The sequence below is a fragment of the Leptopilina heterotoma genome, unplaced genomic scaffold, assembly GCF_015476425.1.
Source record: "Leptopilina heterotoma isolate Lh14 unplaced genomic scaffold, ASM1547642v1 Lhet_76, whole genome shotgun sequence".
Lineage (NCBI taxonomy): Eukaryota > Metazoa > Arthropoda > Insecta > Hymenoptera > Figitidae > Leptopilina > Leptopilina heterotoma.
This window is the reverse complement of record NW_025111175.1, coordinates 1,660,245-1,673,180: the sequence shown is the minus strand read 5'-3', so window position 1 is coordinate 1,673,180 and position 12,936 is coordinate 1,660,245. Positions and strand designations below refer to the sequence as shown.

The following is a 12,936-nucleotide window of genomic DNA, read 5'->3' as shown; positions in this document are numbered from 1 at the left end:
CGGTAACTTTTTCAGAGATTATATTATTAAATTTGGTAATAAAATAATTTTATTTTCATTTTAACCAAATTTTGATTGTCTGATGGTGTTCGGGTGATGGTGCTACTACTTAAAAATTGAAATAAAATTCTCTAATCTTCAAGATTGGGTAGGGCTCAGTCCCTACTAGAACTCTGATAACTTTCAGATGATTATAATTATTAAATTTGGAAGAAATAAATTTCTATTGTCGTTTTATACCAATTTTGATTGTCTGAATGGCGTACGGGTGATGGTGCTACTACTTAAAAATTGAAATAAAATTCTCTAATCTTCAAGATTGGGTAGGGCTCAGTCCCTACTAGAACTCTGGTAACTTTCAGATGATTATAATTATTAAATTTGGAAGAAATAAATTTTTATTTTCATTTTTACCAAATTTTGATTGTCTGATGGCGTACGGGTGATGGTGCTACTACTTAAAAATTGAAATAAAATTCTCTAAATCTTCAGATTGGGTAGGGCTCAGTCCCCTACTAGAACTCTGATAACTTTCAGATGATTATAATTATTAAATTTGGAAGAAATAAATTTTTATTGTCGTTTTTACCAAATTTTGATTGTCTGATGGCGTACGGGTGGACCTGCTACTACTTAAAAATTGAAATAAAATTCTCTAATCTTCAAGATTGGGTAGGGCTCAGTCCCTACTAGAACTCTGGTAGCTTTCAGATGATTATAATTATTAAATTTGGAAGAAATAAATTTTTATTTTCATTTTTACCAAATTTTGATTGTCTGATGGCGTACGGGTGATGGTGCTACTACTTAAAATTGAAATAAAATTCTCTAATCTTCAAGATTGGGTAGGGCTCAGTCCCTACTAGAACTCTGATAACTTTCAGATGATTATAATTATTAAATTTGGAAGAAATAAATTTTTATTGTCGTTTTTACTAAATTTTGATTGTCTGATGGCGTACGGGTGATGGTGCTACTACTTAAAAATTGAAATAAAATTCTCTAATCTTCAAGATTGGGTAGGGCTCAGTCCCTACTAGAACTCTGGTAGCTTTCAGATGATTATAATTATTAAATTTGGTAGAAATAAATTTTTATTTTCATTTTTACCAAATTTTGATTGTCTGATGGCGTACGGGTGATGGTGCTACTACTTAAAAATTGAAATAAAATTCTCTAATCTTCAAGATTGGGTAGGGCTCAGTCCCTACTAGAACTCTGGTAACTTTCAGATGATTATAATTATTAAATTTGGTATAAATAAATTTTTATTGTCGTTTTTACCAAATTTTGATTGTCTGATGGTGTTCGGGTGATGGTGCTACTACTTAAAAATTGAAATAAAATTCTCTAATCTTCAAGATTGGGTAGGGCTCAGTCCCTACTAGAACTCTGGTAACTTTTAGGTGATTATAATTATTAAATTTGGTAGAAATAAATTTTTATTGTCGTTTTTACCAAATTTTGATTGTCTGATGGCGTACGGGTGATGGTGCTACTACTTAAAAATTGAAATAAAATTCTCTAATCTTCAAGATTGGGTAGGGCTCAGTCCCTACTAGAACTCTGGTAACTTTCAGATGATTATAATTTTTAAATTTGGAAGAAATAAATTTTTATTTTCATTTTTACCAAATTTTGATTGTCTGATGGCGTACGGGTGATGGTGCTACTACTTAAAAATTGAAATAAAATTCTCTAATCTTCAAGATTGGGTAGGGCTCAGTCCCTACTAGAACTCTGATAACTTTCAGATGATTATAATTATTAAATTTGGAAGAAATAAATTTTTATTGTCGTTTTTACTAAATTTTGATTGTCTGATGGCGTACGGGTGATGGTGCTACTACTTAAAAATTGAAATAAAATTCTCTAATCTTCAAGATTGGGTAGGGCTCAGTCCCTACTAGAACTCTGGTAGCTTTCAGATGATTATAATTATTAAATTTGGTAGAAATAAATTTTTATTTTCATTTTTACCAAATTTTGATTGTCTGATGGCGTACGGGTGATGGTGCTACTACTTAAAAATTGAAATAAAATTCTCTAATCTTCAAGATTGGGTAGGGCTCAGTCCCTACTAGAACTCTGGTAACTTTCAGATGATTATAATTATTAAATTTGGTATAAATAAATTTTTATTGTCGTTTTTACCAAATTTTGATTGTCTGATGGTGTTCGGGTGATAGTGCTACTACTTAAAATTTGAAATAAAATTCTCTAATCTTCAAGATTGGGTAGGGCTCAGTCCCTACTAGAACTCTGGTAACTTTCAGATGATTATAATTATTAAATTTGGTAGAAATAAATTTTTATTGTCGTTTTTACCAAATTTTGATTGTCTGATGGCGTACGGGTGGACCTGCTACTACTTAAAAATTGAAATAAAATTTTCTAATCTTCAAGATTGGGTAGGGCTCAGTCCCTACTAGAACTCTGGTAACTTTCAGATGATTATAATTATTAAATTTGGTATAAATAAATTTTATTGTCGTTTTACCAAATTTTGATTGTCTGCTTGGCATGCGTTCGGGTGGACTGCTACTACTTAAAAATTGAAATAAAATTCTCTAATCTTCAAGATTAGGTAGGGCTCAGTCCCTACTAGAACTCTGGTAACTTTCAGCTGATTATAATTTTTAAATTTGGTAGAAATAAATTTTTATTGTCGTTTTTACCAAATTTTGATTGTCTGATGGCGTACGGGTGGACCTGCTACTACTTAAAAATTGAAATAAAATTCTCTAATCTTCAAGATTGGGTAGGGCTCAGTCCCTACTAGAACTCTGGTAACTTTCAGCTGATTATAATTTTTAAATTTGGTATAAATAAATTTTTATTGTCGTTTTTACCAAATTTTGATTGTCTGATGGCGTTCGGGTGGACCTGCTACTACTTAAAAATTGAAATAAAATTCTCTAATCTTCAAGATTGGGTAGGGCTCAGTCCCTACTAGAACTCTGGTAACTTTCAGCTGATTATAATTTTTAAATTTGGTAGAAATAAATTTTTATTGTCGTTTTTACCAAATTTTGATTGTCTGATGGCGTACGGGTGGACCTGCTACTACTTAAAAATTGAAATAAAATTCTCTAATCTTCAAGATTGGGTAGGGCTCAGTCCCTACTAGAACTCTGGTAACTTTCAGATGATTATAATTATTAAATTTGGTATAAATAAATTTTTATTGTCGTTTTTACCAAATTTTGATTGTCTGATGGTGTTCGGGTGATGGTGCTACTACTTAAAAATTGAAATAAAATTCTCTAATCTTCAAGATTGGGTAGGGCTCAGTCCCTACTAGAACTCTGGTAACTTTTAGTTGATTATAATTATTAAATTTGGTAGAAATAAATTTTTATTGTCGTTTTTACCAAATTTTGATTGTCTGATGGCGTACGGGTGATGGTGCTACTACTTAAAAATTGAAATAAAATTCTCTAATCTTCAAGATTGGGTAGGGCTCAGTCCCTACTAGAACTCTGGTAACTTTCAGATGATTATAATTATTAAATTTGGTATAAATAAATTTTTATTGTCGTTTTTACCAAATTTTGATTGTCTGATGGCGTTCGGGTGGACCTGCTACTACTTAAAAATTGAAATAAAATTCTCTAATCTTCAAGATTGGGTAGGGCTCAGTCCCTACTAGAACTCTGGTAACTTTCAGATGATTATAATTATTAAATTTGGTAGAAATAAATTTTTATTGTCGTTTTTACCAAATTTTGATTGTCTGATGGCGTACGGGTGGACCTGCTACTACTTAAAATTTGAAATAAAATTCTCTAATCTTCAAGATTGGGTAGGGCTCAGTCCCTACTAGAACTCTGGTAACTTTCAGATGATTATAATTATTAAATTTGGTAGAAATAAATTTTTATTGTCGTTTTTACCAAATTTTGATTGTCTGATGGTGTTCGGGTGATGGTGCTACTACTTAAAAATTGAAATAAAATTCTCTAATCTTCAAGATTGGGTAGGGCTCAGTCCCTACTAGAACTCTGGTAACTTTTAGGTGATTATAATTATTAAATTTGGTAGAAATAAATTTTTATTGTCGTTTTTACCAAATTTTGATTGTCTGATGGCGTACGGGTGATGGTGCTACTACTTAAAAATTGAAATAAAATTCTCTAATCTTCAAGATTGGGTAGGGCTCAGTCCCTACTAGAACTCTGGTAACTTTCAGATGATTATAATTATTAAATTTGGTAGAAATAAATTTTTATTGTCGTTTTTACCAAATTTTGATTGTCTGATGGTGTTCGGGTGATGGTGCTACTACTTAAAAATTGAAATAAAATTCTCTAATCTTCAAGATTGGGTAGGGCTCAGTCCCTACTAGAACTCTGGTAACTTTTAGGTGATTATAATTATTAAATTTGGTAGAAATAAATTTTTATTGTCGTTTTTACCAAATTTTGATTGTCTGATGGCGTACGGGTGATGGTGCTACTACTTAAAAATTGAAATAAAATTCTCTAATCTTCAAGATTGGGTAGGGCTCAGTCCCTACTAGAACTCTGGTAACTTTCAGATGATTATAATTATTAAATTTGGTATAAATAAATTTTTATTGTCGTTTTTACCAAATTTTGATTGTCTGATGGTGTTCGGGTGATGGCTGCTACTACTTAAAAATTGAAATAAAATTCTCTAATCTTCAAGATTGGGTAGGGCTCAGTCCCTACTAGAACTCTGGTAACTTTCAGATGATTATAATTATTAAATTTGGTAGAAATAAATTTTTATTGTCGTTTTTACCAAATTTTGATTGTCTGATGGCGTACGGGTGGACCTGCTACTACTTAAAAATTGAAATAAAATTCTCTAATCTTCAAGATTGGGTAGGGCTCAGTCCCTACTAGAACTCTGGTAACTTTCAGATGATTATAATTTTTAAATTTGGTAGAAATAAATTTTTATTGTCGTTTTTACCAAATTTTGATTGTCTGATGGCGTACGGGTGGACCTGCTACTACTTAAAAATTGAAATAAAATTCTCTAATCTTCAAGATTGGGTAGGGCTCAGTCCCTACTAGAACTCTGGTAACTTTCAGATGATTATAATTATTAAATTTGGTAGAAATAAATTTTTATTGTCGTTTTTACCAAATTTTGATTGTCTGATGGTGTTCGGGTGATGGTGCTACTACTTAAAATTGAAATAAAATTCTCTAATCTTCAAGATTGGGTAGGGCTCAGTCCCTACTAGAACTCTGGTAACTTTCAGATGATTATAATTATTAAATTTGGTAGAAATAAATTTTTATTGTCGTTTTTACCAAATTTTGATTGTCTGATGGTGTTCGGGTGATGGTGCTACTACTTAAAAATTGAAATAAAATTCTCTAATCTTCAAGATTGGGTAGGGCTCAGTCCCTACTAGAACTCTGGTAACTTTCAGATGATTATAATTATTAAATTTGGTATAAATAAATTTTTATTGTCGTTTTTACCAAATTTTGATTGTCTGATGGTGTTCGGGTGATGGTGCTACTACTTAAAAATTGAAATAAAATTCTCTAATCTTCAAGATTGGGTAGGGCTCAGTCCCTACTAGAACTCTGGTAACTTTCAGATGATTATAATTATTAAATTTGGTAGAAATAAATTTTTATTGTCGTTTTTACCAAATTTTGATTGTCTGATGGCGTACGGGTGGACCTGCTACTACTTAAAAATTGAAATAAAATTCTCTAATCTTCAAGATTGGGTAGGGCTCAGTCCCTACTAGAACTCTGGTAACTTTCAGATGATTATAATTATTAAATTTGGTAGAAATAAATTTTTATTGTCGTTTTTACCAAATTTTGATTGTCTGATGGCGTACGGGTGGACCTGCTACTACTTAAAATTTGAAATAAAATTCTCTAATCTTCAAGATTGGGTAGGGCTCAGTCCCTACTAGAACTCTGGTAACTTTCAGATGATTATAATTATTAAATTTGGTAGAAATAAATTTTTATTGTCGTTTTTACCAAATTTTGATTGTCTGATGGTGTTCGGGTGATGGTGCTACTACTTAAAAATTGAAATAAAATTCTCTAATCTTCAAGATTGGGTAGGGCTCAGTCCCTACTAGAACTCTGGTAACTTTCAGATGATTATAATTATTAAATTTGGTATAAATAAATTTTTATTGTCGTTTTTACCAAATTTTGATTGTCTGATGGTGTTCGGGTGATGGTGCTACTACTTAAAAATTGAAATAAAATTCTCTAATCTTCAAGATTGGGTAGGGCTCAGTCCCTACTAGAACTCTGGTAACTTTTAGGTGATTATAATTTTTAAATTTGGTAGAAATAAATTTTTATTGTCGTTTTTACCAAATTTTGATTGTCTGATGGCGTACGGGTGGACCTGCTACTACTTAAAATTTGAAATAAAATTCTCTAATCTTCAAGATTGGGTAGGGCTCAGTCCCTATTAGAACTCTGGTAACTTTCAGGTGATTATAATTATTAAATTTGGAACAAATAAATTTTTATTTTCATTTTTACCAAATTTTGATTGTCTGATGGCGTACGGGTGATGGTGCTACTACTTAAAAATTGAAATAAAATTCTCTAATCTTCAAGATTGGGTAGGGCTCAGTCCCTACTAGAACTCTGGTAACTTTCAGGTGATTATAATTATTAAATTTGGAGGAAATAAATTTTTATTTTCATTTCAGACAACCAAAATTTGGTAAAAACGAAAATAGAAATTTATTTCTTCTAAATTTAATAATTATAAAATAATATATAAAAATTAATATATAATAAATAATTTTTTTATTTATAATAAATAATATATAAAAATAAAATTGTTTATTTTTTAGGATTGAGTAGGGCTCGCTCCATACTGCAAATAAGGTGATTTGCCGATGAGAGAAATATTAAAAATGAGAAGAAATAAATTTTGTAGCTAATTTAATATCATAGTTAATTTCCCGTATAATAAATTGGTATGAAATTGTAGATAACAAAAATTTACCATCAAGAGAAAATATTTAGTACTCCCAAATTAATTAGTATTAATTAAAAAAATTTTAATTTTGTTGTTGTTGTAATGTTGCTTAAAATAAAAGATTCTTAAAATCTACCCAATATACATATTTTTATAGCCTCTAATTCTGAACGTCCAACGAATAGTGTTAGTGGAAATTATCAATAAAAAGATAGTTCAAGGACAAAAGGGGTTTTAATCAATACTCATAAAATAATATTTACAACTATTTTCTAAGGGGATCCACTTTTGAAATCTTTTTCAAAATGTTTTTCAATAACTAAAAATTACCAATTATAAACATAACCGAAAATTTGAAAAATAAACGGTTTAAAAAATCTCGCCTTCAAAGTAGCCTATAATTCGTGAAGAAGAATTGCAACTATATACATAGATAATTTATATTCTATCTACGAAATTTAGAACTTAATAAAAATTTACCACTTTTGAATTTTTTAATATTGATGAAATTTGATGAAAATAAGATGTTTGGATTTTTATGAAAATGTCAATATGTAGATATTTCTTGTTTTCGTTTTTGTGTGTATAAAAATGACACAATCAAGAAGTTGCCTTAGTAACCATTGAACAAACGGCTCACAGCTGACAACGTGGGTTGCCTTTAGTGCTTAGTAACCGGAAATCCACTTCGATGGGGTTGTATTGGTACATCTGCCAGGGTTGTGCGAAGTGACCAAAATTCTTATACAAATGTCAACCGAAATTTAACTTCCGCGAATTTATTTGAATTTGTTTTTCGTCCCTGAATCATAAACAAGATCGTCATTTTTTTGAATCAATTTTAACCGGACAATTTACAGGTTATCAATAACAAGTACTGTAAAATTATTTTTACGCACCAATTTTTCTAAATCAACATTGCATGAAAAATATTTTTTTCAGATCTGAGTTGTGACAAAAATTTTGTTTTTCCTTGCCTTCTTCCTAATTTAATATTTTCTCTGAACCCAATGCAAAAAGGAGAACCAAGAGGATTTCACAATTAGAAAAAGATATAATTTTTAAAAGCAAAAGTTTGATTTAAATTTTTAGTGAATTTAAAATTTTTTGAAAATTAATAAAATTTCACTGCATGGTTTTGATATAGTATTATAGTCGAGAGGAGAGAGGAAGTACTTGACTCCCTTTCAGAAGATGAACAAGTAGTCCTTTCATCGAAATTGCATCGAGAGTATATATCAAAGGGCTGCCAGACCCACTTAGCAGATGTCTATTTTTGCAGTGGAATCTATCTCGTGATTCATTCGATGAGAACATCATGTACACTCCTTGGCACGCGTTATTTTCTTCAACCTTTCAATAATAATTCTTTTCGATTTATTCGATGCGTCATCTAAATACAGTAATTTTGCCCATTAAAGAAATATTTTCAAAACACTTACTCATAAAATGCAAATTCATTACTAAATCATTTGTTTCAGAGTGGCATGTAATAATACAGAAATAACTCTATCACAATATACTTTTTTCATCTTTAGAAATAAAACATTACTCTCCGAGAATAATTCACATAACTTCATAATAAAAAACTAAAAGCAAAAAACCAAAAGAAAAAACTAAAACAAGAAAACTAAAAGCAAACAAAATAAAAATAAAAAACTAATAACAACAATAATAATTCAAATAATAATAATAATAATAATAATAATAATAATAATAATAATAATAATAATAATAATAATAAAATAATAATGAAGATAAAAAAGTTGTTCCAAAAGAGAATTTTTCTTTACAGGCAAATAGAAAAGAATGGCCTACAGACAACAGAATCAAGTTCAAGATGAGATGGAATTGGAAGCAATGGCGGAAGCGGAACTCGCGAGATTAAAAAGACAATATAGAATTATGGAAAATGATCGAAAATCGTATTCAAGGAAAATGCAATTACAACTTAAGAAACAAGAGAAAATAATCGATCAACTCGAACGTGAAAAATCGGAACTTTTATTAACAATAAAAGCCATTAAATCGCCGGCAAACTTGAAAAAGGATGAAAAGGACAGAGCCGAAATTGAAAAACTTTTGCAAAAAAGAACCAAATATATGGAACTTATAGAAAAAGAAAAGCAACAAATTGCTGAACTGGACGAACAGATAGCAAAGGTATTATTTTTTTTTAAAATAAACTTCTTGCAATTCAATTATTTTCAATTCAATTTTTAAAAAATTTCTCGAAAGAATACAATTATTTTTAAAAAATATTAATTAAAATTAATTATTTTCAACAATTTTAATATAAATTCAATTATTTTCAACAATTTTGATGAAATTGTTTTTAAAAAATCATTATTTTCAACATTTTTAATAAAATTCATTCAAAAACTACAATTATTTTCAAAAATTTAGATAAAATTCTTCGAAACAGTTCATTTATTTTTATTAATTTTAAAATCCTCTGCAAGAATTTAATTATTTTCATAAATAAGAAAATTCTTCGCAAGAATTAAAATATTTTCATAAATAATAAAATTCTTCAAAGGAATTCAATTATTATCAAATTTTTTGATAAAATTCTTTGCAACAATTCGATGATGATTTTTAATAAATTAATTTTAAAATTGAAAATATTTAAAAAGTTAAGAAACAAAAAAGCGAACAATAACTGGGTGATAAAATAAAATTTTGAAAAATTAACTAGGTGCTGAAGACTGGCATCCAGGTATATCAGCACCCAGTTAAGTTTTTAAAATATTATGTTGGTTTAAAACCAACATAATATTTTAAAAACTTAACTGGGTGCTGACCGCACCTGGGTGCCAGTTATCAGCTTCATATTTTCGTTTCAATACCAAAATAAATTTTTCAAAAATTTAATGAGTGTTGACAACTCTGGGTGCTACAGTTCCATTGAATGTTGAAAATAAAAAATTTTTTCGTGTTATGCCTTAAACTTTAGAAACACGATTGCCAATCTAAGAAGAATTATTCCATTATTATGATAATTATGACCATTATTACTGCTATTATTATCCGTAATAATAATAATAATCACAGACTGAATGAAAGTGAATCGTAATTCATTAGTTCGATATAGTACATCATTTTTCATGAGCCAATTTCCTGATTTTTTAATAATACACCCGCGCACCGTATACATATAAATAAAAGTTGAGAAATTCTCAGTTGATTTACGAAAATTTAACAGAAAAACGTGCAGGCTTAATGCAAAAGGTGGAGGTTAATTACAGGTATCGAAGGAAGTGAATGCCCTGAAGAAGAAAGTTCGCACGGATGCTCAATCAAAGGAAATGGTGATGAAGCACAACAAGTTTGTTTCTATACTGGAAAACCGGTTGGAAGTGGCAACGAAAAAATTTAATCTGACAATAGCAAAAAATACTGAATTGCGTAAGGAAATTGATGGTCTTCTTAAGGAACGAGCACAATTTAACGCCCTTTACACTAAGCTTGTTAATAAAATTAACGCGGGCAAACAGGTTATTAATGATCTTATTGAACAAGCAACAATTGCCTTTAATCAAAGGGATGAGGAACTCAGTAAAATTCATGCTCTACGCGAAAGGTATGCATTTATTCTCGCAAATTTTTATTTACTTCGCAGCTATAACATTTATATTTCAGTTAACAAGTAAAATACGCGTAAACAAAATAATAAACCTCGTTTTACAAACTGTTATTTCTGAAAATTATGGATGGTTTTTAAAAAAAATCAATCCGAACCATAAACGAAAAATAATTAGAATTAAAAACCGCATTCTTCTAACTAAAGCAAAACTAGCATAGTGCGGTTATACAAAATATTAGGTTTTGTAACCTTTGTTTCGTTACGTTTTTCATTTTATTAGTTAATAATTTTTCAACTCTTCCTCTCTGGAATTTAATTAACTTTATCTTCGCGCTCAGTCTATAAAAAGTGGAAGTGGTGCGAAAGTTAAGGTGTTCAGATGATTACCGGATTAGACACTTATACGGCTTCCTTGTGTTAATTATCTGAAATTGATCCGCATTCTGTATATAAAGATATCAACTTTAAATCGATGAAATTTAATACGACAATTGGTACATATTAGTGTAAAGTGATTACAATCTAAAAGCAATAAATCGAATTTAATTATTCAGATTAAACTTTTTCGCAGCCATTTTTATGTAAAAAAAAAACTTGTTTTATTCCTTACTTGAAACAAAACTTGAAAGAAAGGAAACAGATAATTAGAAAATTTATTTGTAAAGTTCTATTTCTCATACAGAGTTGTAAGTAAATTAACATGGAAAAAATAAAATATAGTAAATAGTACCTAATAAAATAAATAACGAATGGAATAAAATAATAATATTAAATAAAATATATTCGGAAGAGAATATAATGTAAAAATGTATAAAGAAGATTGATTAGAAATACGAACAAAAGAATGCTACAAAAAAATTATTTCCAGAGGGGCGCGAGATTTAAAGAATCACACGTCTGAAATGTGTGAACTTCAACGAACCCTTGACAATGAAATGAAACTACAAGAGTTCCTTGGTGTGAAAGGTCAGTGCCGGGAGATGACGAATTTAAATGCAAAGAAAGACGCTGAGCATGCTGCCAAGAAAAAGGAAATGGAGGACAAAGTTGCCGAGTACACGAAAATTCTTACCGAACTCAAAGAATTTACAGGTAATTTTTCAATTTTTGGCTAAATATTATGACTTTTCTCTGAATTCCCTGATTTGTAACAACGCTGTACTATGCTCCTGCAACTAAATACAAATTTTAATTTACTGAAACTGAAATTATTAATTATTAATTATTAATTATTAATAATTAATAAATTGAGTATAGAAATTAATGACGTACAATTTTCCACAGGGGAAGAAGATGTAGACAAGTTGGCCGCTAATTTCATAAAGCAGGAAGAAGAGAACTTTGCACTCTTTAATTATGTGAATGAGCTGAACGATGAGCGCGAAAGTCTTCAAAATCGAGTCGAACAATTAAGAGCAGGAATTGAGGAAGCAAAAGCTCTAAATAATGAGGAGGGTCAAAAACAGGCGGAAACTTTAGAGAAATTAAAGCAAGAACTCGAGGAAGAGACACGACTTGCTGACGAGGCGGAAAAAGAACTAGAGAAGGTAATTATCGAATTATATCCTCGGCTTTTCGAAATGTACGATACAAAAGTTAAAGTTTAAACTAACTTTCAAAGTTTTCTCCATAAAAGTTCTAAATAACTAACATTTTACAATATTCCAGTCTCAGGAAGTAATGAATCAACTTCTGAAAGGAGTCGACGAACTGTTTGGTGCAATAAAATGCGACAAGTCACCCATTCTAGAATTACTCGGTGATGATACTCAGGTTACCATGAATAACGTCATGTTATACCTTGGTATTATCGAGAAGGAGGTTTCAAATATTTTAACTAAAATGTACTCTACTGAGAATGTGAATGGCGAGGAGAAAATAAGTGAAGAAAGAAAATCCGTTCTTGTACCTCCAACCCTTTCCGATATCGCGCCAACTCAACCTTGTCCTCTGTAAGTTCCTCCTATTCCACTCAAAATATCCTCATTCATTAATTTTCTAGTTTTAATTTTTGTTTCCAACTTTTATTTTTTAAACCATTATTCATACAGTTGTTCCGAGAAGGAAGAATTTCAAAAAGTTTCCGAAGGTTTGGAAGTACCAATGACTCAAAAAGAGGCGACTGAGAAGCTAAATAAAAGACTGGAGAATGACATTTCCGAATTATTGCACAGTGTATCTGGTTGTAACTTGCCAGCGGCGAGAAAAATTATGCAAAAGAGATACCAATAAAAAAATAAATAAAAAAATAAATAAAAAATAAACTAATGGTGAAAAATTATAGTTGGGAGAAAATTTGCTGCAGGGTGTTTGCAAGCGATTACATAAATGAAGGATTTAAATTACACGCGAGTCACTATAACTATAACCATCGATTACAAAAGAATCTCGTTAAA

At 29.9% G+C, this 12,936-nt stretch overlaps 1 protein-coding gene across 2 annotated transcripts; it reads left to right on the top strand.

The window, feature by feature from the left end:
* The first annotated feature begins 7,653 nt into the window (after positions 1-7,653).
* LOC122510825 (coiled-coil domain-containing protein 63) lies at positions 7,654-12,936 on the top strand. Of its 2 annotated transcripts, none has more exons than XM_043625743.1 (7): positions 7,654-7,814; positions 8,750-9,117; positions 10,203-10,537; positions 11,409-11,632; positions 11,825-12,087; positions 12,209-12,492; positions 12,592-12,936. In XM_043625743.1, exons 2-7 carry the CDS (start codon positions 8,764-8,766, stop codon positions 12,770-12,772), a joined length of 1,641 nt encoding a protein of 546 aa, XP_043481678.1. In that variant the 5' UTR covers positions 7,654-7,814; positions 8,750-8,763; the 3' UTR covers positions 12,773-12,936. The 2 variants fall into 2 exon arrangements, with proteins under 2 accessions (XP_043481678.1, XP_043481677.1); XM_043625742.1 differs by lacking the exon at positions 7,654-7,814 and adding an exon at positions 7,974-8,356.